The sequence below is a fragment of the Sturnira hondurensis genome, unplaced genomic scaffold, assembly GCF_014824575.4.
Source record: "Sturnira hondurensis isolate 20B ecotype Veracruz unplaced genomic scaffold, ASM1482457v3 Scaffold0004136, whole genome shotgun sequence".
Classification (NCBI taxonomy): Eukaryota; Metazoa; Chordata; class Mammalia; order Chiroptera; family Phyllostomidae; genus Sturnira; species Sturnira hondurensis.
The window spans coordinates 28,141,458-28,169,187 of record NW_028076767.1 but is presented as its reverse complement, the minus strand read 5'-3'; the positions used below and the strand labels follow the sequence as shown (position 1 = coordinate 28,169,187).

The window sequence follows — 27,730 nt, the reverse complement described above, 5'->3', positions numbered from 1 at the left end:
GGTAATTTTGAGGACATCACTTAGTCTTTCTTACCGGTATTCAGATTCTTGTCAGGGGAGGTTTGTTGAATTAATTGTCCTATTCCACAACGCAGGAAGGTGAGTTCCAGGAAGAGAAAAGGGTCTGCTCCCAGAGGGGCAGCTCGTGGGTGATGGATCTGGATGAGAGACTTCATTTTCTGACTCCAAGTTGAGGCGGAGGGCGGGATGCAGCTGCGGCGTGCACGTCCTTATCCGGCACAGCTCAGGTGCCAGGAACTGTGCTGCTGATAAACACCCTGCCTGGTGCCATCCTCATAGCGCTCAGGGGGAGGACAGTGTCCCCCACTTTACGGATGGGGGGACTGATGCTCAGAGAGGGTCTGCTCCAGGTCAGCAGTAAGAGGCAGGCTCAGAACTGGAAGCCAGCTCTGACCAGAGAAATGTGCCAGGGATTAACATTTATCCAGCACCTACTGTGTTTCAGGGGTGATGCACACATCCTCACAGTAACCACTGAAGTGTTATTATCCCCATTCTACAGGTAAGCAAACTAAGGTCCAGAGCAGGAGGAGACTGGCCTTCAGTCACACAAGGAACAGAACTAAGGACAAAATCCCGACTAGCTTAAGGCCAAGCCCAGGGTAAGTGAAGGGCACCCTGCCCGCTCCTGGCCAGGCAATGGGCCAGCTGCCTGACGCACACTCGATCCCTGTCCGCCCTGGAAAGCAGGCATCACTGAACCCACAGTGCTGATGACGTTCCTGAGGTAAGGAGGTGAGTCCTGACCCTCAGTTCCAGCAGAGCTTAGAGACAGAGGCAGTGGCAGGTCTAAGCTCTCCTTGGCATGCACGAAGGCCGAGCACTCCCTTACCCTCCCTCACGCCTCCAGCCTTCTGGGGGCCAGGTGCTGCAGTCTGCATTGTGCAAGAAACTAGCATGGAGGAAAGCATCTTCCTCAAGGCACCAGGTGCACCTATGGGGAGACAAACGAAGGCTTGCCTGACCCCAGGAGACTGAAACAGGTGGACCATTGACTAAACCATCTTCCGAGCGCCAGGCTCCATAAAGACACTGGTTCATCTCACCTTTTCCCTCACAGTGGGAGGTGGGTATTTTTATCTCCATTTGACAGAAGCTTAGGGAGGTGACGTGACTTGCCTCCAGTCACCCAAGAAAGCCCAAGTTCAAACCTACAGACCCTTTAAGTAGTGTAAGCCAATGGTTGTCACGCTGGACTGTGAGTCAGAATCACCGTCCGAGCTTGTTAATAGACGGCTGCTGGTCCCCATCCCCAGAGATTCTGATTCGGCAAGTCTAGAGTGGGCTGAGAATTTGCATTTCGACAAACTTCCAGGTGATCTCCAGGTGGTGCTGACGCTGCGGGCACAGGGAACACCCTTTGGGAACAGCACAGCCCTAGGGGGTCGGCACTCACTACCCCCATGTTGCTGAGGAAGAAACTGAGGTTCAGAGTGCTCGCGTGCAAGACCCCACAGTAGACCTCCGGGCTTCAAAAATCCAGGTTTGTCTGGGAAAGGGAGACATGAGCGCCTCCCTATGTGAGCGCCCCTCCCTCCCCCCAGTCAGGAGCCAGGACATCCTGCCATTCAACCGCTTTCATAGTTCTCCAGTTTTCATAGAGCGCTAGAGCTCGGCTTGTTTAACGAGGGTAGGAAAGTTCAACGGTTTGACTTTCGCAAAGCCCAGTTGCGAGGCGAAGGCTGGTCAAATCCAAACCTGGCTCTTCAGTCACGGGGGCACCTGACACCCACTGCGCGCCCACTGCACACGAGGCACTTCACACTGAGCATCTCACACCCCTGCCTGGTGAATGGGGCAGGGAATTTGATGATCTTTTCAGAAGAGAGGTCCTGGGACCCCCCCCTCAGCAGACTCCTCTCGTGTCCTTAGGCCGGTGCGCGGCAACCATGGTGAGCGAGTCCCCTGGGCGCGGAGCCAGGGTCCCCTGGCGGCGAAGCGACGAGGCTCTGCGCGTGAACGTGGGCGGCGTGCGACGGCGGCTCAGCGCGCGCGCCCTGGCGCGCTTCCCGGGCACCCGGTTGGGCCGCCTGCAGGCCGCGGCGTCGGAGGAGCAGGCTCGGCGCCTGTGCGATGATTACGACGCGGCGGCGCGGGAGTTCTACTTCGACCGGCACCCGGGCTTTTTCCTGGGGCTGCTGCACTTCTACCGTACCGGCCACCTGCACGTGCTCGACGAGCTGTGCGTCTTCGCCTTTGGCCAAGAGGCCGACTACTGGGGCCTGGGGGAGAGCGCGCTGGCCACGTGCTGCCGCGCGCGCTACCTGGAGCGGCGCGTGGCGCGGCCGCGCGCCTGGGACGAAGACAGCGACGCGCCGAGCAGCGTGGACCCGAGCCCGGGCGAGATCTCCGACGTGCAGCGCGAGCTGGCGCGCTATGGCGCCGCGCGTTGCGGCCGCCTGCGCCGCCGTCTCTGGCTCACCATGGAGAATCCGGGCTACTCGCTGCCCAGCAAGCTGTTCAGCTGCGTCTCCATCGGCGTGGTGCTAGCCTCTATCGCCGCCATGTGCATCCACAGCCTGCCCGAGTATCAGGCCCGGGAAGCGGCAGCCGCCGTGGCCGCGGTGGCCGCGGGTCGCAACCCAGAAGAGGTTCGCGACGACCCGGTGCTGAGGCGCCTGGAGTACTTCTGCATCGCCTGGTTCAGCTTCGAGGTGTCGTCGCGCCTCCTGCTGGCGCCCAGCACGCGCAACTTCTTCTGCCATCCGCTTAACCTCATCGACATTGTGTCCGTGCTGCCTTTCTATCTCACGCTGGTGGCTGGTGCCGCGCTCGGCCACCAAGGAGGTGCGGGCGGCGAGGACCTCGGCGACCTGGGCAAGGTGGTGCAGGTGTTTCGTCTCATGCGCATCTTTCGAGTGCTCAAGTTGGCGCGCCACTCCACGGGGTTGCGCTCACTGGGCGCCACGCTCAAGGTAGGGCCTCTGAGGCCGGGCTGGGGGGTGAAGGGGGAGGCAGGTGTAACCGTGGGGCAGGTTTGCAGGTGGACTCACAAGCCTGCTGCGTCCAGACGCGCAGTGAAACTGAAACGGCATCCTTTGTACCAGACGCAAGGCTAGGTAACAGGTGTACGTTTCCCAGCCAGTTTGACCTTCCCAACAGCCCAGTGAGGAAGAGCTTCCGGTCATCTCTGTGTCCCAGGGGAGAACCCAGAGACAGAGCTTTCTGGTCTTCCTTTTCAAAAAAAAAAAAAAGAAAGAAAGAAAGAAAAAGGTCATCTTTAATCTATCTATCAAATATCAAATAATACATAGCACCAAAATATGCAAAGCAGGACGCTACCTGGCTTCCCCACTAAGCCTCTGCTGACGTTATCAGGGGCACGGGTATCGTGGGCTAGGTCCTGGGCTAGCCGACACGTTATGGGCTAGGTCTAGTAATAGCCCCGGAGCTAATGCTTGCTTACGGAGTGTAATTCTGTGCCGTTTCCACATCCATTATCGATTTCACCCTCAGGGTAACTTCTTCAGGAGGATGCGGTTGTTTATTCCGTTTCTGTAGGTGAAGAACCCGAGGCTGGGTTGCAGTTTACTGAGCGCCCTCCCTGAGCCAGGCCCTGCACTGGGGGGTGAATCGCTGCCCTGGGGAGCTCACCCTCCAGTGGGTGAAATTAGCCTGCTTTGGGGTGGAGGGCATGCGGACATTTTGGACAAAGGCTGGAAGAGGGAACAGGATAAATGATGGGAGGGGGCATGGACAGAGGGGATGTCGGTTGATGAGGTTGAAGACGTGAGTGGGACAGAGTATGGCAGGGCCATGAACTCTTGGCCCAGGGTTTTGGGCTCATCCCAAGGGGAATGGGGTTTAATCAGGGGCAAGCATTATTATCGTGACTTTGCAGAGGTGGAAACTGAGGCCCCAAGAGGTGACAGGACTTGTCAGAGGTTCCTCCATGAGTCAGGGGCAGGGCATAGAGAAGGACCCAGCTGTGCCCGACTCCGGCACCTCATGTCCTTTCTCCGTAAGCCCCGTGTGACAGTGCTAGGGGTCCCGAGAAGGTGCTGATAGATTTTTCCCCCCCGTAAGGCATGTAAAGCCCTGTGCGTGCCCTCACAGCAGGGCAGCCAGGATGCTGAGTGCAGGCAGGGTGACCTGGGCAGAATGCTGGGGCTTCAGGCAGGTACAGAGAATTCCATTGGCCATACACCCTGAACTCAGCACCTCTCCGGGGATGATCCCTCAGTCCTGGAACTCGGCCTTGCCTCCACTGTGCAAGGAGCCGGGGCCCAGCGCTGCCAGCCCTTTCTGCAAGGAGGGAGAAGAGTATTGGTGGAGGTTTCCTGGGCCCGAGACACAGATGTAAGACTCCAGATGAGAGCCGTGCTACTTAAAGTGAAGCCCCTGACTACTAGCAGCTTTCTCGGTAGCTGGAAGCTTGCTAGAATTGCAGAATCCCTGGCCCTATGCCAGAGTTCCTCAACTGAGTTCCACCTTTTAAGCAGATTTCTACAGGAATCCTCTGCAGATTACAGTTTGGGAGTCTCAGCTCTAGAAGAGGAGTTCTCAGCCTCAGCTAACATTTGGGGCCACGTCATGCTTTGTTGTGGGAATTGGCCTGTGCCTTGTAGGGAACTTTGCAGTGTCCTTGGCCTCTACCCACTGGACGCTGGCAGCGCACCTCTCCCAGCGGATGCTGCCATACGTGCCCTTGCGGGAGGAGGGGACGGAATTGCCCTGTTTGAGAAGACTGCCCTAGGGCTTGGCCTCAGGGGTGGAGCAAATATACACACCCAGAGGCAAGTGCGTTCAGGGAGCTGTCTAGGGAACACACATCTCCTCCCAGCTTCCTTGGGAGGCAGAAAATATTTTTTGCCCTCATCAGAAATGTGATGAACCAGTCAAAAGAAAACGAAACCAACACTTTGATATTGTAGAATATAAACTGTGGCTCTCCTGATTCTGCAGCCGTGCAAAAATCACAAGCTTTTCATTAACTGGCTGGTGCCACTGGCCACCCACATTAAAAGAAGCAAATGTGGCTTAGCAGACGCCTGGGGCCCTGGAGATGAGGCCTGTGTTCAGTGCCAGGGAGTTTGGCTTCTTCTTGTAGTCGAAAGACCTTAGTTTGAAGTCAGCGGAGCTGGTTCCTGGCACCAGCTCTCCTTTGCTCTGTGACTTTGGACCTGTCCTTTCTACTCTGCAGGCCTCAGTTTCCCCACATGCCCAATGCCAGCTCTGACTCAGCTTCCTCCATTCTCTTCCAGCACAGCTACCGAGAGGTGGGCATCTTACTGCTGTATCTGGCCGTGGGGGTGTCAGTGTTCTCCGGTGTGGCCTACACTGCAGAGAAGGAGGAGGACTCGGGTTTTGATACCATCCCTGCCTGCTGGTGGTGGGGCACGGTGAGCATGACCACTGTGGGCTACGGGGACGTGGTGCCGGTGACGGTGGCTGGCAAGCTGGCAGCCTCGGGCTGCATCCTGGGGGGCATCCTGGTGGTAGCGCTCCCCATCACCATCATCTTCAACAAGTTCTCTCACTTCTACCGGCGCCAGAAGGCTCTGGAAGCTGCCGTGCGCAACAGCGGCCACCAGGAGTTTGAAGACTTGCTGAGCAGCATTGATGGGGTGTCGGAGGGGTCTCTGGAGACGTCTCGTGAGACCTCCCGGGAGACCTCCCAGGAGGGAAGGTCTACAGACCTGGAGGCCCAGGTTCCCAGTGGGCCTCCAAACTCTCAGGTTGATTAAAACCAGGGCTTCACACCTGCTTCCCACACCTCTGCGGGTAGCTACAACAGAGCAGAGAGCCGTTCCCTGCTGAAGTTCTCCATGGTAGCATGCCCGCTCAGGGTCACTCACCCTGGTCCGAGAAGTGACACTCAGAGGCTGGGTCCTTTCCTCCAAAGGCTCAGGGCAGGACGGCATTACCCTAGATTCTGTGAGCCTGGAGAGCGACCCAGAGACCTTCATAAACAAACCTCCAAGCCATCTGGGAAGCAGCACGAGCCACAGGGAGGAAGTCAGAAGGGTGCTAAGCATTCCAGAACGCCTGCTATCTATCAGCTAGGTCACATTTGGCCATGTATTGGAGGATGAGAATTATCCCCATTTCGCAGATGAGGAAACTGAGGCTCAGGGAGGTGCAATGAGTTGCCCAAATGTTACACAGCTAGTAGTGAAGTCAAGTTCAGAATTCACCCTTTTGTCTGTTGAAACAATGTTTCTTCCACCCTCTGTCTTCCACCCTCAGGCAGTTTGCATGGAGTTCTAGTGGGTTCATGGATCCCCAGAGCTGATCCATAGAGTTAGAGCCCTCTGTCAGAGCTAGGAAAGGGACCAGACGGGACTCAGATGTAGGAGCCCTAGACCTCAGCTTCGGTCCTTTCCAGGAGCTTCCACAAGGAGTCAGCTCTCTAAGATGAGAGGGCTGGGAGGAAGAGGGAGCCGTCTTCTTGGACGATGTGCAAGATGTACGCAGCACTAGCTGAAGCTTCCTTCCCGGGCTGGCCTGAGGCCTGGAGTGCAGACCCAGCTATGCTAGAACCTGATGTGTGAGGCAGGCAAGTCCCTGCCCCGTGGCTGGGTTTCAGCCCACCTGTTAGATGGTCCCAGTCTGGGCCCAGAGGGAAGTGGAAACCCAGTGGGATGGGGGAGGCACTGATTCCAAGCCAGCTTGGCTCAGAGTGTTGGTGGCAAGGAGCTGCCCGGCGTGGACACCCATCCCCACACTCCAGCCGTGGCGGTTCCCATCTGCCCTCCCTGCAGACCTCCGGCCGTACCTCCAGTTACCACCCAGGCAAATGCTTGAGGCTCCTGTTCCTTTTGGCAAGCTCCAGCCCCCTTGTCCTTGCTGGGGGCATGTCTCATATCCCTGCCTACTGAACCCTCTCCACTTGCAATAAAATTGGGAGGCAAAGGGCTCCCTTAGCCCTTTCACACTGTTGCCAGAACAGCCAGCACTGCACTCTCATTGCCTGGCTCTGTCTGCCCCCCCGCACTGAGCTTCCAGACGGCGGGCCGTGCCCGGTGGAGCCCGGACTTGGTGCGGAGTAGGTAGTGAACGCTCAGTGGATCGAGCAATTTGCACGACTACTGCGTGCTGAGCACTGGGGAGGAAGAGGAAGGAAGGGGCCAGAGGGGGACCTTGCCCAGAGGAGGATGCAGACCCGACGAAAAGAGGGGTCCTTTCAGTCCTGCCCCACCTTCCTCCTCGCTCTTTTGAGGCTTTTACAATGATTTCCTTGTAGATTCTTCACTCACTCACTCAGCAAGTAGCCACCGGAAAGGGGCCTTCACGTGTGGCCTGCAGACAGGTTTTATCGAGCCAAACAGTATTTTTAGTATATTTAAAAAATGTGAATGCCTTCAGGTGAGGCGTGCACTCTCTGGCTCCCCACTGTGCGCCCTCCCTGCCCACCGCCATGACACACAGTCACTCCTGTGTTAGCTCCGCCGCTGAGGTTTACTTTACCCACCTGGCCTGTGATTTATTGACATCTTACTGGATTCAAGAGATGGAATGCCAAGCAAAATATATATTCATGTCTTGAAGCTTACAGACTGGGCGGGAGGTAGGTTTTAATCCACTAAAGCACTAAATATGCAAGAGTAAGCTCTACTAAATTCAAGAAGTGCAAGGGTGTGTGATGCAGCAGGGACTGTTGACCGAGAAGTTCAGAGAAGACTCCTGAGCAGGGGCCGATTAACCCGCCGTCATATGATAAACAGTGATTGCCAGTGGCGGCTCCAGGAAAGCGGTGTGTTCCAGAGTGAATGGCACGTGCGGAGGTGGCCTGTCATGCACGGGGCCTGGGATGTAGAAGGACTCGTATCTTCAGGTCAGCAGAGCCTGGAGTGAAGCCAAGGAGCCGCTCATGAATGACCACACACACGTCCTGGCCCTCCTGCAGGCTCACCTACTAACATTCAAGCCCAGCTCTGCCCGGTTCAGGGCCCCGAGACCAGGAGGGCTGCATGCACCACCCTAGCGGTCTTGCTGAACACACCAAGGAGCCAGTGAGCTTCCAGGCTTCCTGACCCCATGGACGAGTCCCTAAGGCTGGAGCGGGGAAGCTCAGGGGAGAATGGTCTGGGCCGAGCCTATCATGAGGTTGTGCGTGTGGTCCTCCTGGCATAAAAGCAGCAACTCCTTCCCTTTCCCGTGTGTCAGTGAAAACTGTCCTGCAAATAAAGAGGCCGGGCCCAGGGACCTGTTTCTGTGTATGGAGCTGGCTGCCTGGCGTGTTTTCTGGGTGACTGGGGAGGGCGGAGTGTCCCACGATCCCCATTGTCTGCGATCTTAGGTTTGGCACAGGCTGCAAGTGACAGGAATCCAGCTGGAGCTAAGTTGGTCAAAAAGGGTCATTCATTAGCCTCAATCACTGAGGTGATAACAGTTACAACTAGGGTTCTTTGGCCCCAAGCAATAGCAACCTTAAGAAAAAAAAGGATGTATCGGAAGGCATGTTAGTATCAGTAGGCGTAGTATTTCCTGTGGCTGCCATAACAAATGACCACCAAGTTGATGGCTTAAAACAACAGAATTATTCTCTCATCATTTTGGAGGTCAGAAATCCAAAATCAAGGTGTCCCCGGGGCACACTCTCGCCGGGACCCTCGGGGAGAACGCTCCCCTCGCCTCTTCTAGCTTCCGGTGGCTGCGGCGTGGCTCGGCTTGGGGCTGCATCACTCCTAACGCTGCCTCTGCCATCCCAGCACTGTGTCCTCTGGGTGTCCCATCTCCCAGTGGCCTCTCTCTCACAAGGAGACCTGTGATGGTATTTAAGACCCAGTCAGATAAGCCAAGATGGTCTCATCTCCAGATCCTTAACCACGTCTGCCCAAAGACCTTTTTCCCAAATAGGGGAACATACACGGGTTCCAGAGATGGGGACGTGGATGTGTGTCTTGGGGACCACCAGTCAGCCCGCTATAGAAGAGGGTTGAGGTTCACCCAGGCAGAGCCAAAGCCGGACGTCCAGGCCCCAGGAGATACGGGGATGAGGAGAGCCCCTACAGGCCACAGTGCGGGACCCATGAACCCTCCGTGCAGGACACTGCCGTCCAGATGACCCTCCTCCGATCCCCTTCCTTCCCTGGGTCATTCTGCTCACAGTCCTGATCCCAGGAGACAGGGTTGGTTTGCCAAGCTTGTATCATATTCTGTCCCTTGGTGGGGATGGGAGACCGGGGCCCTGGCTTAACATCTACAACATCACGTGGGATGGAAGGAAGGTTGTCACCCAAAGAAAAGGCCACGTGATGTCACCAAAACAAAGGGGAGAGAAGTCAACAGGCAAAGATAGGAGATTTCCACTACATTCCAGCTCTTGGCTGCCTGGCACACCTTCCTGTTGCACACACAGTTTTACAAGTGTTCCCAGAGTGAGAAGATGATCATGTGATCTCACCAGTGCAGTAGATCAGTCTGCTGTCTGTGATGTGTCAGGGAACCAGAGTCTTCCTGACACAGATCCCCAGTGACATGGGAAGAGGTCAAAACACTATTTTTCACATGATCAGTGAACCTACAGTGTCCTCTCGGACACAAGAAACTGGTATTGGCTCCAAGGGCACATCCCAGGTTCCCCGAGACTGGAGTCTTAGCACCGAGCTGCCCTGGTCTGTGGCCACCGGTCCTCTTGGAGAAGGTGGAAATGCTCACATTACGTGCGTGTAGCAGCAGTACAGCCGTCCTTCCTCAAGGGCAAGCAGCGTGTGTTTCATCCAAAGGGCTTTAGCTCAATGACCAAACTCAAGGCCAGGTGTTCAGTGATGCTCTGCACCTGCCATGGTGGCTTAGGTCAGGACTTCTGTTTGTTTGTTTGTTTGTTTGCTTTAGAGAATGCTTTTGGGTTTTGTTTTGCTTTCTTTTGTCTCTTATGTTTTGTTGGCTGTACAAATCACGTAAGGCTTGAGTGATTACTTCCAACTAAACTTTTTAGGGTCCTCTAGCCTGAGGTCTTGCCTCACACAGAGCCCGCTGAATACTACAGTGGCCGTTCCCACTTAAGTTCTGAGGGTCAGATGCCAACCAACACCTCTGCCTTCTTCCTCTCCTCGGATATCAGGGAGCCCCTCCACCCAGCACTCTTGGCCTAGACTTCCCTCAAAGCCAGGGTCAAGTGTTCTGAGTTCACTGAGGCCGCAGGTAGAGGTATTTGCAGGAAGGAGACACCAAACAGATTCAGTCCAGCGTCCCTGTCTGCAGAAACCTTTGGGTCCTTTCCCCTGTGGTCCTTTCTCCTTGGTCATGGAAGGGCCCTCTGTTGCGTCCTGCACCCGAGTCGTCTTGGGCTGGCTTTGTCGCCTTTCCCTTGATGTTGTCCTGGGCAGTCAGAAGTGAAGCGCTCTATCCCACAGCCTCAGCTCCTCAAAACTGGACTGTGGCAGAAGCTCCAGAAAAGCTCCCAGGACGCCCCGGCAGAACTGACCACCACCCCCTCCTGTGTCCGCAGGCAGAGCACTTCCTCCCACCACAGTCAGTGTCTCTCCAGTGTGGTCCGTGTGTGTCTGACAGACTCCCCAACTGGTCTGCAAGGACTGTGTCTCGTTCGTCTTTACACCCGTGCCGACTAACTCGGTACCTGGTGCAAGGCGGGTGCCTAATGGAAGTTTCCTCCCCATCCTGCTACCGCTCCCCTGGCTTTGGATTCCAGAATAAACTCGACACACAGTCACTGTCATGATGACGGTTCCCGACACCATTATTTAGGCTACAGATGGAGGGTCTCATTTTTTAAAAAAAAGAGTCTGTGGTCTGAAAGACACTTTATTTAAAACAAAGGTGACAAGGCCTAGGAAGAAGGAAGGAGGGAAACAATTCCAACATAAAGGCACCTAGGAAGCATCTCAAATAAAAAAAAAAACGGGGGGAGGGCAATGAAGGAAGCAATGTCTCGTCCATATACAAACTGCTGACTTCGCAATTATGTACATCCAAACCCTATAAAACAGCATTTCAAGTCAGCACTTAAGCCAGTGTTATATTAGTTTTTGTTACAAAAAGGTAAAGCTAAAAAATTCACATTTTGAAGTTGTACATCTGCAACAGCATTTTTTTCCAAGTTGGTCTCAGTGCAAGCTGGTGGAAGAAGTTCCCCCCCCAAACACAAGTTAAGAACCTGGGTCCCAAAGACGACAAACACGATCCTGGTGGAAACAGAGACTTGGCGCCCGAGGAAGGCTGGGGCCGGACCCTGCGGGCAGCAGGATGGACTTCCTGCTGGAGGAGGAGCTGGGATCTTTGGAGGCCACGTGGTAGGCCAGCGGGGGCACTGGAGTCAGAGGCAGAACTGACTCTGGGTCCTGGCTCTGCCATATTCCAGGTCCGTCACCACCTTGAGCAACGGACTTGGGCTCCCCAAGCCTCAGTTTCCTTTTCTGTCAAAGAGGACAAGGATACGCCTATCTCCCAGAGTTATTACGTTCCAAGATACAGGGCAATTCAGATGATCTGTTTCTTCTTGAATGTAGTACTTTGTATCTTTCAATTACTTTGTCCATTTCATCTACACTGTTGAATTTATTAGCATAAAGTTGTTCATGATTTGAGCCTTTTAATATCTGTAGGATCTATCAGGACCTCTCTCATTCCTGATACTGGTAAGGGCTATTGAGTTTTAAATGCTAGGTGCTACATAAATGGTACCTGGATGGGAGCATATAGTCTCAAGAAGTGAAGGCTGTATTTCTTAAGCCGCTTCAGAGCAGAGTCGGCCTGCCTGTCTACCTGGCCAGCCAAACACTCATCCACCAAACCCATGGTTGGGAAAGGGGACGATGGAGAAAGGAAAAGAAAAATGTACTTTAAAATTACGGATGAGGAAACCATTAACATATTCTTAGATAATTCAACATGTTTTAAAGACACGATTAGCTGTGGGTCCCTGTTTGTCAGAAGGAGAGAACTAGGAAGGGGCTGGGAGTTCCCTGGAGGCTTGGGTCACAGACGCTCAGCAGCGACCCCTAGGGCTCAGTGAGAGACAACGGATCCACCTTGAATTTCGTATTCGAGGAAGAACTTGGCCAAGGGTTGCCCCTCTGCCTCCCTGTCAGTAGGAAACAAACACGCCTTGTCAGGAAGTGGAACTGAGCTGAAAGAACTTGGTTTCTGGTAAAGGACCCTGTCCGGCCAGACTGGAAAGCCACAGGCCCCACTGGGTCGGCGTGTCGGGTGTGCCCACGCCTGAAACAAAATCAACCCCAGATCGAAATCCCGGAATATTTATGCAGAGAAACGGAAACCTTCTTTTCACTTAATCTAGTTTAGGACGGGACAAGATGCCTTCCTGTTGGGCAAGTGCGAAGTCCTTTTTCAAAAGGAAAGAGACTGAGGCAGGACTGTTCATTAGCACAGCAGGTGGGTGTGTGTGTGTGCGCGCGCACACACGTGCAGGGGTCAGGGGAGCCTGCTCCATGACCTGGTTTTTCAAACTTGCTTGGCTGCCACGCCTGACAACTAATTCAGCTGTCTCCCTACTGAAAAATGCCCAGGACGAGTTATTGAGCCTGTGTGAGGAGGGGTGGGCACTTCATCCTAAACAGACTTTCCTGTAAATACTGGTCCCATAGAGGGACACTACGCACCCTCATCCTCCCACTTACTAGCTGTGCTGCTTGGGCAAGAACACTGCCCGTCTCTGAACCTGCTTCTTCATCTAAGAAATGGAGACGAAGCACTTGACTCGCAGAGATGCCGTGGGGTTGGGGGCGGACGGCAGGAGCCTCCGGAGCCCTGTGCCCAGCAAACTGCAGGCGGTGAGCAGGCGCTAGCTGCCACTCGCCACTCCGGTGGGGACCTCCCACGGTCCTCTCTTCTCTGTGTTTGCCTCGGAGCTGCTTCGCTGGCCATGCCCTGCAGACCGACAGCTGCCTCTTGCATTTTTTAAAACGCTTTAATTGCAGAGAATAGAATCTGGCCACAGAAGAACATTCCCTGCCTTTCCATTGATTCCCAGGTTTGGGAAGCAGAAGCAATTATGGAGTCAAACTGCAGTACCCTTAGGTGCAGCCCAGGCCTAGCCCCCTACCTGAAAGGAAGAGGTATTTGAAAATAAACACACATTTGCCTTTCCCAAGCATCTCCTCTTTGCTGTGTGACTAAATGACAGGTGGCCTGAGCCAATGCTGCAGAAGGGTTCAGTGCTGTCCTTTTGCGAGCCCTCTGCTCTGCTTTTGGCCCTAAACCTGCCTGCATGAGGCCTGGCTGCCGCCCAGCAGATGGTCCAGAGGCCACGGAATGGCTCACTTGAGACAAGCTGGCTCCCCTGGGACCTCGTCATAGTCTCACCCACCGAAGCGACAAAGCAAGAGCCTGTTCCCATGGCAGGCTTCCCTGAACAACTGAACCCAAACAGATACAGGATTCTTCCCTTGGAGAAGGGGCTGCATGGGCAGCGAACCAGGTGAGGAGCTCAGGGTGAGTCCTAGCTTCTATGTCACCTTGCTTTGAGACTTTGGCCCTGTCACTTGTCCGTCCCCCCCCCAACCTCTAGCCTCCATCAAATGACTTCTAGGGTCCCTTCCAGCTCTGGCATTCCATGTGTCTGGACTGAGGCTCCTTTGGAACAAATCTTAGTCTGACATTTGTTATCTTTTCCAGGCCCCATTCACTAGCTGTAAAAATTAAAAGAATAAAAGTCACATATTTGAATGCAGATCACACAGTCAATGCCCTCTACCCCGCAAGGAATGTGGCGCAAAATGCCATGTGTGTGACCTTCACAGGAACAGCGAGAACCTGGAACCCCCTCTCCCTTTTGTGGGCTGAATCCAACCCCATGTTTGCTGAGGGTTCCTGGTAGGCCTGTCCCCTCGTTGGGTGGGTCTTGTCCCCTCTAAGGCACTGGGCAGTATTTGTGCTGTGGCTCTGGGCAGTTGGGAGAGAGAAGGTGGACGAAAGGCGCTGAAACCGCAAAGGCCGATTTGCAACGAGGGCGCCAGGCTTCTCCTGGGACTCAAAACGTCAACACGACCCCCGAGGCTCTCCCTGGGATGTCACCTCCAGCTCCCAAAGCCGGGCGTGGGGTGGTGGTGGTGACTCGCACGAGCCTGAAACTGGGGGGAAAACTGGCCTGAACCTCATTTTTAAATGCAGCCCTACCAAAGGGTGAGGCTGGTTCCTGGGAGGCGAGCGACCCTGAGGGCGCCCGGTGACCCTGCCCTCGGGTCCCACAGTACCGTAATCTTACAGAAAAGAGGCAAACTGTTGAAAACTGTACCTGTACAGAGATGCCACCACGCTGAGTGGGGAATCTAGCGATAATTTATACATAGGCATATTTATAGTTTTCTAAAAAGTCTTCCAGAAAGAACGATTGAAAGCTATTGGGAGAAGACGCACAACAGACCATGTAAAACTGTCCCAGCTGTCACTCGACCAGGAGCCTCTGTTCCTGAGGTTCAAAACTCGGAGTGTAAAAGCGCCAACGCGAGTCCTTTGCAGTGAGTGGTTCAGCTGCCCAAGTCAGACCCACGCCCCGAGGCGGCTGGTCCCTCTGGCGCACGTCCCTGAGTTCACAAAGGTGCTGTGGGGAGACGAGGGCGCAGAAGTGGCGGCCAGCGAGCTCGCGTGGCCACGGTTCCCGCGCTCACCGGAGGATGTGGGGCCCTCCCAGCCTGGCCCTGCTCAGAAGTTCTGCTGCCGCCGCTTCTTGGCCTCAATGGCGTCCAGGATGGGCTGCCGCTTGGACTGGTACTTCTGCCGGATCTCTTCGATCTCCTGCTCCATCATGGGGTCGAGGGCCAAGAGCCTCTTCCGAAGGTCCTCCACCGTCCAGCTCTTAAGCTAGAAGAGAAGTGGAAAGTGTGGTCACAGCAGAGCCTGGATCAGTGGCTGAAGGGCAGGAAAGCTTCACAGGCGCCCCGGGGGCGTGAGAGAGGAGGAGGACACCCTGTCACAGCAAGTTTGGGGTGGCAATGGTTGGAAAGTGACAGTTCATTCAAATGATGGCACCAAGCTTTTCTGAGGCAATGGATCTCTGTAAGAGGGCGGAGTTCTGATCTCTTTGCCGGATAGGGCCTCCACCAGGAACTTAACGACTCTCACTCTCATCTCCCCTCCCTTCCAGCTCACTGGCAGGCATGGAAGGAGCAGTGACTTGATGTGAGCAAAACAATGGCCGCCTCCTAGTGCTCGTCTGCCCAAGAGAGGGGCATCTGACGCTCTCCCCACCTCTGCCAGACTCGTCACTGCGATGTTCACTGGGGATCCTCAGGTGCCAGGCCTGACTCCGAACACTTTCTATGGATTATCTACACAGTGTTACAGGAATACAGACACAACTGGGGGGTGGGGGGGGGTTGGAGAAATGATTCAAGTATGTCATTTCCCCCGTTACAGATGAACAAGCCCATGAAGAGAGCGGGCACGAAGAGAGTGGGCAAGCAACTTGCCGGTGTCTCACGGCTACTCAGGGGCAGAGTTGATTCAAACCCGGAGTCCACACCCTTAACCAGCACCGCAGAAGGAGCTGCTCACCTAAAGCGCAGGCTTTACAGCCAACTCAGGCCGCAGAAAACACGCACGGCTCCGGCCCCTGCAAGTGCCCCCCCCTCAGGTGGGTGGCCGACCCCCAGGCCTTCCCCATCTACAGAAGTGGGGTGGCAGTGTCTCTGCAGCTGTGTTATCAGAACTGAGTGAGAGCAGGCCCGCGGGGCTGTCAGCACAGGGCCTGGGGCACCAGGAGTAAAGATGGCCTTGCCTGTGGCAACCCCCTCCCTTCGCTGCAGCCCAGGCCGCACCGCGATCGACCTGTGCCTGCCAAGTACAGGGAGTCTCCACTGAATCCAAGCAAGGCCAGGCCGGGCCAGCAGGGTGGGAATGAAAGCAGTACTATCCACGACAGGTGGCAAGCCATTCTGTGAGCTCACAACCCTTTAATAGGTCCCGGTTTCAGGAACTCAAAAGGCTCACTCAGTCTTAGCAGAGATTTATAGAATCGTCACTTCCCTCACCCCTTCCTAGGGCCCCGGCAGGGAGGTGGTGCAGGAAGGTGGGTGAAGGAGCCTCTTTCTGTGCCCCTTCCTGCAGAGGGTGGGTGTGAATGAGTGTGGAGGGCTATGGTGGCCTCCCCAGAAATGGTTCAGTGACCTGTCACCACAGGAATGTCCCTTGGCCCACTCCAGGGAGGCGGTCTGGGCAGTGAGAAAAAGCCTAACAGTTTAAGACCAAAGGCTCTTTGTAATGTGAGGATGGAAAGACTCGGGAGCGTGGGGACATGCTGGGAAGTTGGGCTGGAAAAGGCACCTTCCTTTCCAGCTGCACTTTTATACCATCTAGGAGGCTGGTGTTCTTGGCCCAGGACACCTCAAAAAGTGATGCTCGCCTAGTCTTCAGCTTTTTCAACTCCTCCGGAGACCACCCCAACCCTCACACTGCGTGTGATGTGAAGGCTTCACCCTTTGGATTGCAGATCCTGAACCTCTAGTGGCTGGGTCACGGTGGACCCCCTCTTCGAGCCTCAGTATCCCCTCCGGAGAACAGACGATACCAGCTCCTCCACCCTGGGGCTGCCGTGAGGACTGGATGAGTTCAGGGTGTGACGACGTTCTTAGCTCGGCACTTTGCAGAGCACCTGCGTGGCCGATGGTAAGGATTCCGGAAATGGCAGCTGTTCTCAATGCTGCTATTACTAATAGTATTGTGAGTATTACATTATTAAAAAGTCTCTCTTCATCTCCCACAAACAAGCTGTGCCTATAACCTCTGATCTCACCAGAATCAAACAAAGGAAAAAGAAAAGATCCCCCATTATTTTGGGCTGCAACATTCTAGACTAAGGGTTGGCACTTTCCCACACGGCCCACGAACAGTTCAACAAAGTACTTTTCATCCACCCGTCTCTTTATCAAATATTCCCTGAATACCTCCTATGGGCCAGGCACTGTCCAAGGCACACAGGGTACCTGGAGGGCCATTCCTGTGGTGACAGGCCCCTGACCCCTTTCCAGGGAGGCCACTGTAGCCCTACACACTCACTTGCCCCCTCTGAAGGAAGGCAGAGTGGTTTTTCTCAGTGAAAACAACAAACGCAAAAACCAGTGCCCTTGCGAAGCTAACGTTTCAGTGAGGCAAGACAGACAGACAGACAGACAGACTGCAGCACAGTCAATTCCTGTACAGCAGAAGGCGATACACGCTTCAGCCAAGTAAGAAACAACACAGTGAAGGGAGGAGCTGGGAATTCAGGGGACACTTGCTTTTTATCCATCGTGAGCACGCACAGTCGGCTGCAAAACGAAGAAATGCGAGTGAGCAGAACTGTGCTGGCTTTGCAGCTTACTCTGCAACTCAAGGGCAGCCCCTGCTCCGTATGCCCGTCTCCCCATTTACAAGACGCTGCCCAGACGACCCGCAAAGGTCCTGTTAGACTCGATGTCTCTCGAAGTGACATCATGGGTCACCTGCACCAGTCACTTGGTGAGAATACAGGCTCCCGAGCCCCCGACCCAGAGCTACTGATCAGACTGGGGGTGGGGAGGGCGAGGCACAGCGGGGCTCAGCACTTTGCGGGTAAGGAAGCCATCCAGCGGTGTGATAAACCCTCAGGCTTGATAGGCACGATTCTGCATCTTCCTTCCTGTTTTCCTGGTAGCGAAATTCTAACAAAGTAACTGGCTTGTCTCTGGTAGAAAGCTTCCTCTAGGTTTCCCATTTCTATGCGGCTTTTTTTGCCCTTGATGCGAACACGGGACCACAACAAGCTCCTTTGCGGCTTAAGTTACACCTGACCTATTAGAAACAGCCAGCCGGTCATTGCTAATGACTCGGTCACAGCATCCAGATATGGATTTTTCTGAAAACAAGCTCAGAGAAAGGTTCTTTGGCGCCAAGTATATAGCGTTTCACCTCCTGGCCGTGGGAGCCATAAATAAGTGCCCAGGGGCCGTCTCGCAGTAAAATGGCTGTGGTTCTACCGCTTCGCCACAGCCGGCAGCACCCCAGAGGAGCAAATGCTCAGACTGGTCGTGTAGGCAGTTTGAATGTTGTCACAAGTTAAAGGAAAAGCCACCATTTAGTACGTCATCCCCTAGGATTTCATCGTCCCCCTGTGCTGTGACTCCCACAGTTATGTCTCTAGACCGGAGTTCTCCGAACTCGGCTCACACGTCCGGATCAGATCCCACTGGGTGGCTCAGTCCCCGATGGCCAGCCCGCCAATCCCACGTAACTCTGCCCCTCAACACTTCTGCAGTGAAGCTCTGGAGTCCCGCCCCTTCCTCATCCCCGGCCTCTTCCCTTACGCCCCAGTCTTCCCACAGGATGCTCAGGTCATCGCCAGGTCTTCCCCTTCCCTCCCAACCCACCTGCCCAAGTTCACCTTCAATCTGATCTCTGAAATTCGAGTGTAACCCACCCCCAACTCCTCCATTCAGGCCCCCACTCTCTCATAGCAACAAACATGGTTAAAAATACAGAAAGGGATTAAACACTTCACCCTTGTTTCCTACTAGGCTTAGAATAAAACCCAACAGCCCATCAGGGCCAGGAAGGCCCACACCCTGGCCCCCCGGCCCCTCCCACTTCATTATCTCCGCCCTCCTGCCCCTCCCACTTCATTATCTCCGCCCTCCTGCCCCTTACTCAGACCCTCACCACAGTTCAGTTTAGATCCTCAAGCAGGCCACGCTTTTTCTGGCCTCAGGGGAAATGACCCTTCTCCTGGATGGCCATCCCCATTCTCCTCGTCCCTCAGGTGTCCAGTTCTCTGGCCGTCAGATCTGGAAAGGCCGCCTCCTCCTCATCACCCTCTCTCTCAGCCACTAGTTAATGTCCTTCAGACCAGTCACAGCACCTTGTCATCACCCCCATTTATTTCCCTTGTACTCGTCTCTCTTCCCAGAACGAAAGCCCCACGGAGGCACTGACTTTGTCGTGTTCACTACGCTGAGCGTAACCCTGGTGACGGAGCAGAAAAGCGCCCTGTGTTCCCAGCCTGCAGTGAAGTCGGCCACAGACATCTCGGCCGCAGTTTCCCCCGAGCATCACCGTGTGCGACTGGGCCCGGGGTGAGGGGCTGGGAGGACTCGCCGAGGAACGAGAAGGGACTTCTGCCCTCAAGGAGCTTGTCTTCCCCTCAGCCTTCTTCTGAAGTCGAAAGCAATCTCTGCTCCTTCATGACAATGTTTGATACTGAGCGGTAAGAAGCAGGTCTCCAATCTGGGCTTAGTCAGCCAAAAAGGGCATGTCATGTCCAAGGGCATTTTATTTTACTTTTCCTGACCCAAAAGAACTTCTGCAAGAAACACATTTCGGAAGGAATGAGAGAATCCAAGGGATAAGACACGGCCCTCCTGGACAAGACGAAATGAATGCCAAGCCCCGGCTGCAGGCTTGCTGCTTGGGGGGGGGGGGGGGCAGGCTGGGCTGAAGATTGCACACGGAGCCCAGGGACTTCCGGCGCTCTTCGAGGGAGAGCCACTGAAGGATAGAGAAGGGAAAATAAGGCTGGTCCTCGGTTATTTAGAATTCCCCGGGCACTGGGGAAACGGAGAGGGGTGGGCTCTGAGTGTGGCGGAAGGCACTGAAGTTGTGAGGTCGCATCACTCACTGCCGTCTGGCGAGCACCCAGGCCCCACTCCCCCCTGCCTTTGACCCTGTCGGAGGACGTCTGCCCGGAGTCTGGGCCAGTGCGGGCAGCGGCGTGCGTGCAGACGAGACTTCTCGTACACAGTGTGGTCTCTGGAAGGGAGCTCCGTCTGCAGGAGGCGTTTCCTCAATCCGAGTCAGCCTCCCTCAGTTTCAGCAGGACACCATGCTGTCTCATTGCCGATTCTACACGTCACCATGGCAGAAGTATGTTATCACGTGAGCACACGCTGTGTGTTCAGTGTGGAGCTATGCATGTTGTCTGCACGGTTTCATTTAGCCCGTTTGTAAGGGAGGTTCCATTACTGTCCCCCTTCTACGGATGAGGTCAGTGAGGGTAAGAAAGGGCCAGGAATTCCCCCAAAGGGCAACAGCAAAGAATAGGAAGAGACTGTTAACTGCCACTGGGAGTGTTTCTGGGAGGGGGCCGTCAGTGATGAACGTGGGGAGACTGGAAGGATAATGAATTTAGCTGGCATGAATGACATTTGATGGCCCTCCCATTTGAAAATGCCACCACTGGGCAATGAGGCTGACTTCAGACAAACTGCGTGGCCCCCTGGGACTGGGTCTCCTGGTCTGTGAACCAGGGATGGGGCGCTGCCCACCTCGCTGCATTTCCTCCCGTGAGAACACCAGCCCCGAGCGCGTGCGCAGCACGGAGCTCAGGTGCGGCCACTCCGCTCAGCGTTAACCAACCCGACTCGATCTAATCAACCAACTTGGCCAGCAGCTCCACGAGGCCGGGAACGCCATTGGGCTACGTGAAAACAGAAGGCAGCGCCTGCTGGAGAGGAAGGCAGGGTTAAGGGCAAGGGCAGTGCCTTTGAGTCAGATGGACCTGGCTTCCTTGGGAGCTCTGCCCTTGGGGGCTGGATGCCCTTGGGTAAGACACCCGCTGTACCTCACTTCCCCCATTTTTTGGTGCAGGACAACAGCGTTTATCCCACAAGGGAAGCTGTGAGGCCTGGAGGCATGGGGAAAGTGTACCTCACAGTGTCGGGAGTTCACCAGAACGACAGTGGTGAGTGAGGGCTGCCTCCTTAAATCCCTTTCTGGAAGATGGAGGACACTCCTGACAGAAGTAGTAGCGCTGTTGCTGTGTGACCTGAGCTTGGTGAGCGCCACCGTGCAGGACGCACGACATACACATGGAGGGGTCTCCAGTGAACCGTGTGGGAAACCCCCGGTCAGATGAGTCGGCTTGTTTCCTCGGGGCCAGGCCACGCGAGATGCTCTGATTCCAGCATTACTACGAACACAGAAGGCTGATGGGAACTGATTTCTTCTCACGTGGCTTTGCAACTGCGAAATTATGAATTGCACCGTACCAATGTTGATACACCGCTGGTTGCTCAACTGGCCCAGGGAACTAGTGAGAAGCTCCAGCTGTATTTCATCACAAGCGATAATTCACAGAAATTACATTGACAATTAGCCCATCATGAATCAGCGAAGTCAAGCTGAAGGAAACACGAAGGAATTCGTAGCAGCGCATCACCGGCCTTGGTCACAGGCTCCTGGGAACCAACAGGGCTGGTCCTCATGTCAGGTGCTCTCACCCCTGAAGTCTATGGTGCAAACGGTGTCATGAGATGCCCCATAAAAGCCATCAAAGAGAGGCTTGCCAAGGCTTCAAGGACAAGCTTCAGTTCTATGTGGGCTGTACTCAAGCCCCTACAATGCTGCATCCAACGTCACAAACAGGGTTTCTCAAACACACCATCCCTTCCGGACAGGTGAGTCAGGGTGATGCCCTGTCACAGGTGATATTTTATTGAGGCCAAGAATTAGAAAAGAACACACCTCTGGAATTTAGCAAGATGACAAGGAAGCTTGACAGAAGCTAAAAAGTTGAATGAAGCCATCAACATGCCATTTCATACTTTCAACACCAGCCCTGAAAGTTAGCAAAAGCACAACAGAGAAAACGTACGAAGGTCGGTCTAAAGGCATTTAGGGCACTGATTCAGTTTCACCAAAGACACTTACCCTTTCCCGTCTCTGTCTAGGAGTGGATTCTAGACCGGGGGGAGGTGACTAGTAGGATACGCTTCCCAGGTGACGCAGTCATCCCGGAGCAGATGAGTGAGGATATAATCAAGCAGAAATACAAGGAAGCTGACAAATCACAACTTGTGTAGGTGAAGTAAGCGCCAGACCCTTCGGTTTCAAAAGATGTTGCTCCTTAAATGAACCTTGGGAGACTTTTAATGAGCGATTTCCTCTGATTCAAACTAGGGTCATGCAAATTTTGCTTCTACCAGGACCTTATAAAATCTTCCTAATGCTTCTCCAATAAGGAAGAAAAGTTGTAAAACTATATCCATTAAAGATGACTTCCATTTCATTTTATGATGATTTCAAAGCAATATACGGAATTGTTTATCAAAATTCTGAACAGAGAAGACAAGGCTGCACGTACATAAAATATGTACCAAGAAGCCAGGAATGAAACGCAGACCTTAAGCCTGGGTGAAACAAGGAAATGCGTCTCCAAGCAGGCCTGGTGATACCAGCACCAGGGCTCTGGCGGGGGTCAGCTGCCTGGCAGCCACCACCCTGAGGACTGACTCCAGACAGCCTCCGCCCAGCACGGGCTCCACACACAGAGTGCGTGTGGGTGTGTGCAAAGGACATGATTTGAGAAATGGCATAAACAAAAAAGATAACAAGCAAAAGGTTTCTTCTTTAAACAGAGAAGTTTTACTATAATCGAAAGTATATTACTTACATACTGTTACTTATTTGTGATTTACTGAAAATAATTCTCAAGTGTACATGGACAAAATTCATTTTTGAATCAGTACTTCTGCACGCTTAGAATTCGCTCCGCCTCTGCTCTGGCGTAAACTCTCACAACCTGGAATGTCACGGTGCACCCGCTTTTTGTTATTGTTTTGTTTCTGTTCTGAGAGTTTTATTGGAGCCTTTGGTCAAAAGTGATCAAGTTCCGACCCAGCCCAGGTTTTTCCTACCCGCATGACTGACTCTGCACAGCCGGAACCCACAAGGAACTCACACCCACACCCACACCAGAGAGACCGATGGTTCCCATGAGGCACTGCAATGCTACTATCTAGCATTGAGTATTTAATTACAAAGGCGAAGGGAGTAGCTTTTCTGTGTCAGACACGTGTGCTCGGCCAGATGGGGCAGGAGGAGGGATGACAGGGGTGTAGTTAAGGAAGGGTGTGTGCGGGAGAAAAGTCTATGGCAGGATCCCTTCACACTGGAAGTGGAGATAAATGAGGCAGATAAGTCATGGGAATAAGCCACAGCCTGGCATTACCGATTGCGAACGGTAATGACGGCTGCCTTTAACTATGTGCTGGGCCAGCGATGTCCACCCTCTCATCACACGGCGCACACAAACTAATTACTAAAATTCCATGGCACTGCAAAAGCAGGTACAGTTTTGATGCATTCACATGGAATGGCCACTGTTGCCCTTTTTTGTGTGTGTGTGTGTGACAACTGAAGGGAAAAGAGGCCAGTGCTCGTGACCAGTCAGGTGTCCTGTGCTTTAAAAATTCTTGTGGCTCACCAGCGTGAGGCGCTGCACTCACCACTTTGCATGCATTATCTCAGGTGGTCCTCAGGACAGTGTATAAAATGAGTAGTCTCACCCCATCTCACAGAGGTGGGAACCAACCGAGGCTTAGGGATAGACATTTGCTCCTGGTCCTACAGCCAGTAGGTGTGGGCGGCTGAATTAGATGCGAGCCCTTAGCACATCCGGCTACAGAGCCGACGTCATACCAGGCCAGCGTGTGCTGCAGGAGCCGAGAGAAGGAAGTACCTCTGTGGTCGGTTTCGGAGAGAAAGATCTTACCTTTTTTGTACATTTAAAAAGAATCTCCACCCAAAGATATGTTACTGATTTTAGACAGAGAGGGAGGGAGGCAGGGAGGAGAGAAAGAGAAACATCCATCGGTTGCCTCCCGTACATGCCCTGACAGGGGATCGAACCTGCAACACAGCAGGTGCCCGGGTAGGGGATCAGACTGCAATCTTTTGGAGTACAGGACGATGCTCCAACTGGCTGGGCCACCCGGCCAGGGCCTGTCTATACATTTATAGTACAAAGAATGGACGCTCACTTTAACTTGGGAAACATCTGCATTATGAATTTTTAAAAATGAAACACAAATTTATTTCAAATAATTATTATACTTGAGATACAGTAAACTAACCAAATTTGGTTAAATACTGGGTGGGGCAAAAGTAGGTTTACAGTTGTGAGTATGCAAAACACAGAATATATTCTTGTTTTACTATTATTAATTAACGATTGTATTAATTTCCATATGAACAACTATAAACCTAATTTTACCCCACCCTGTGAGTGAAAGGACTTATGAGTTCATTTGCTGACGTTAATACAGCTACTCAAAATGCCTTTAGGAGCCGCTACACTGCCCACTCTCCAAGCTTCTGTGAACAGGATTCTCTCTGTCTCTGGCTTAGGGAACACCCACCACACCTGCCCAACTCGAGTCCCAGCCCCTCTTTCTCCCTACCTTTCCCTTTCATAAAGTGGGAGCTATTTAAGAGTGGGAACGATGTCTAATATATTTTCAGAGTCAGGCCAACAGAAAAGAGTTCTCAATAAATATTTAATAAAGAAATATATCCTAAAGCTTTACGTCCGTACTTGAAAATGACCTTTTACTGGGTTCCCTCAGTTATTAGTAAGACAATGGGCTTTCAAGAAGCTCTGGAAATCTCTGATTGATAAATAAGCCTAAGAGTGTACTATAAATTCATTAAATAAGGCTGCGTCAATTAGCCCAAACTGACCCATGCATGCCAAAGTCAGAACGAATACTCCTCCAGGGCCACGGTCGCAGTCAAGTCACAAGGAAAAGGGGACATAAAGCTCTCTCTAGTCACAGTTGCTCACGATTGCTTTTTAAGAACAATTCTATTGTAAGGATCGCTCTACACTGGTTTATAAATTTCACACTTCAGGAAGCCAAACGGTGAGAGGAGAACTTTCAGAGAGTGAGCAGACACACAGCTTAGGGCAAGTCAACGCCCCAGAATGACCGAGCGTGTACAGAAGGCAACGCACGGGAACAGAATGCAATGCTCCTGACACCTGAAAGCACTGAAGGGTGACGTCAAAAGCATCGCCACTCCGGCAGCGACATTAATCTTTCAGAAGATAGATGTGCCCACACGCCAGCTGTACCGAGCTGCTGTCTCGGCGTGGCTTAATAATTCAGGAAAGGAGCTGGCTGATCGCGGAGGATCCCCGCAAGTTGTGCCTCTGCACAGGTCCTCGGGCTGGAAATTTCCGAGATAACACGAAGGCCAGGCTTTCCCCTCTTATCTCACCAAAGAGAAGAAGCCCAAAGAATCCCAAGCAAATCTGAAAGCTAAAATGCACACCGATCCCACTTAATAGAAGGGGTCTTGAAAGGCATCTTCTGACTACACAGGATCCAATTTAAATACACTAAAAGAACAAAATGTGTACAGAAAACTAGTTAAAAATGCAAATAAAGTTCTCTGAGTAAGCTATTTTGCAGGCCTGAATTTTTACAATTTGGGCTTTTTTTTTAACTGGGAAAACTTGTAAGTGAACCACGTTCAATCTCTGGAAGGGATATAAAAACCTCTGTAAGTCAGCCCTATTGCTGGGACTGCCGACATAATGATGGGTCAGGGATCTGCCACCTGAACACCCCTCTGCCCAAGCTCCCTCAATCGCCTTTTTGAAAAAAGAATCCTGAAACAAAAGCAGACAAGTTCTATCTGCAAGGCATGTCAGACTTTTTCTGCAGTGGCTATCGAGTCTTGTGAAAAACATAAATCGGGTATAGATAAGGGGTGTGTGTGTGTGTGTGTGTGTGTGAGAGAGAGAGAGAGACTGATGCTCAATTCTGCCAAAAGCACACTACTGCCCAAGAAGAAATTTTATAATCTTTAAAATTTTTCTGACTTAACATAGTCTAATAATAGTATTCCTATTCTGCAAAAGTATTAATACGTATACATTCCATATACTTTGGGACAGTCCTTTATTCTTCTCAACAAATGTTTAATTGGTATGAACAACAAATGTGATTTAATTAAGGACATGGTAATACTTTTCAAATGTGTGTAAGTTCGCAGCAGAAAAAATTCTTCGCAGAGACCACACTCCGAGTTTTTTGGTTCTGAAAGGATGACTACCATATTACTTGCAATAAGCTCATCATTTAAGCTCAGGGTTAAAAACACTTAGCTTCTCTGGTACAAAACTTCTTAAAATTTGTATCCTAAATATTTTCTGTAAGGAGCTGGCATCATGCAGAAAGAAACTGTCTCCAATTTGGAGTTTGACATACAGTGTGGAATCTACAATGACGGACAGAGAGAACAGTGATAAAATCACGATGTGTGTGACAATATACAGTGGGAAGGTATCTTTCGTCATTAACATGATGTTTCTATTTGTTAATAAACATATTCCTCGCAAGTTCTCATTTTCTTAAACCCTTTTCCCCTCTTGAACTGTCTGATTAATAGCACAAGCATACTGTTATTGGTGCTTTTGAGTTCATAGTAGTTCTTTAAAAAAGCCAGGAGAGTATATCAGTTACCAATTCACTGTCTCTTTGCTCCAAAGGCAGCCTCCTACACGTGCTCTACAATAAACCACAGAACCCCTTTCAGCGTGTCCTTAAAGTGTGCGTGATGTTAAGCTAACATCTACCTCAGCAGAGGGGCCGAGGGACAGGGCAGGGAGGGGGAGGCTCTCCCAAGTGCCCGGCATGGGGGCGGCAGTGAGGGTGTGAGGACAGTTGGCGGAACTGTCCCAGCAGGGCTCAGAATGTGGTCTCCCTGTAACCCTGGGCTGGCCACAACCTCTGGCAAGCCCTGTCAACACAGACCCCAGAGCCCCCGCATAGCCTGCAGGCTCTGGAGGCTTCCTGACGCCCCTGGTGCCCGGGTCCCCAGTGCACACCCACACCTCTGGCTGCTGACGGCCTGCTTCTCGCTTGCACTCTGATGGGCAGCCTGTGGCTCGCCCCATGATTCTGGGCCATCTCTGGTTTGGTCAGACTCCTCTGCAATGCCAGGGGCTCCCTTTTCCAGAGAGTCAGAACCCCTCCCTGGCAGTTCGTCCTTCGCTGGGTGGGCTCCCCCAGCCCCAGGGAACCACAGTTTCCCTCCCTCTTCGTTACGCTTTGTCCCAGATAGTTACTCCTTGTATTAAACTTCTAATGCACCATGTGGTTTCTGCCTCCTGACGGGACCCAGACGACTACAGGGAGGAGGGACACAGTGAGGACACAGGAGCACAACTGTCCACGACCCGAACACCTTCCAAAATGCCAAACCCCGGACAACACTTAAATACAAGACATGCCCAAATAATTTTAAATCTGGAGTATGCCGGTATCTTTACTTGCAGCCCAAGTGCAGAATTAAAATGCTTTCCTTTGATCCCACTGAAAACTACATTAATGGTGAACAGATAAATAAATTATGGTCTATCCATAAGATTGAAACTACTCAGCGAACCAAAGGAACAACTCCAGATAATGGACAACATGGAGGAATCTCAGAGCACGAAAGAAGCCAGACACAAAGGACTGCAAGCTGTGTGACTCCATTCCCACGGCATCGGGGGAAAGACAAAATCACAGGGACGAAAACAAGGTATGAGGGAACCCTTGGAGGTGGTGGAAACGTCCATTATCTTGTTTATATGGTTATTTACACAACTGTATACACTTGTCAAAACTCATCAAACTGGCCCTCACTGGTGAGGCTCAGTGGACTGAGCGCAGGCTGTGAACCAAAGGGTTGCTGGTTCGATTCCCAGTCAGGGCACATGCCTGGGTTGCGGGCCGGGTCTCCAGTAGTGGGTGTGTAAGAAGCAACCACATGCTGATGTTTCTCTCCCTCCCTCCCCCCTCTCTTCCCTTCTGTCTAAAAATAAATTTTAAAAAAGTTAAAAGAAAACTCATCAAACCATACACTTAAAAGAAATAAATTTTATGACATATGAATCAAACCTCAGTAAACCTGACTTTACAAAACTAAAAAGTACACATCAAAAGTTACAGAAGGTAAAGTAAGACTTAAAGGGAACAGCTTTATGTGCATATATTAGAAAAGAGATGACTGAAAATCAATTAAGTTTAATCGTTCAGTTGGAGGAAAAGAACCAGAATAAACC

At 52.5% G+C, this 27,730-nt stretch overlaps 2 protein-coding genes across 2 annotated transcripts in view; one reads left to right on the top strand and one right to left on the bottom strand.

The window, feature by feature from the left end:
• Positions 1-1,910: 1,910 nt before the first annotated feature.
• On the top strand, positions 1,911-5,708 carry KCNS1 (potassium voltage-gated channel modifier subfamily S member 1). Its single transcript, XM_037044761.1, has 2 exons — positions 1,911-2,936; positions 5,226-5,708. The coding sequence occupies exons 1-2, from the start codon at positions 1,911-1,913 to the stop codon at positions 5,706-5,708; spliced, it is 1,509 nt and encodes a 502-aa protein (XP_036900656.1).
• Positions 5,709-13,112: 7,404 nt separating this feature from the next.
• STK4 (serine/threonine kinase 4) overlaps positions 13,113-27,730 on the bottom strand; it is an 86,722-nt gene continuing 72,104 nt past the window's right edge. Inside the window, exon 11 of the mRNA XM_037044140.1 lies at positions 13,113-14,748. Within this exon, the coding sequence (XP_036900035.1) occupies positions 14,590-14,748 (159 nt within the window). The 3' untranslated portion in view covers positions 13,113-14,589. The remainder of the gene's footprint in view (positions 14,749-27,730) is intronic.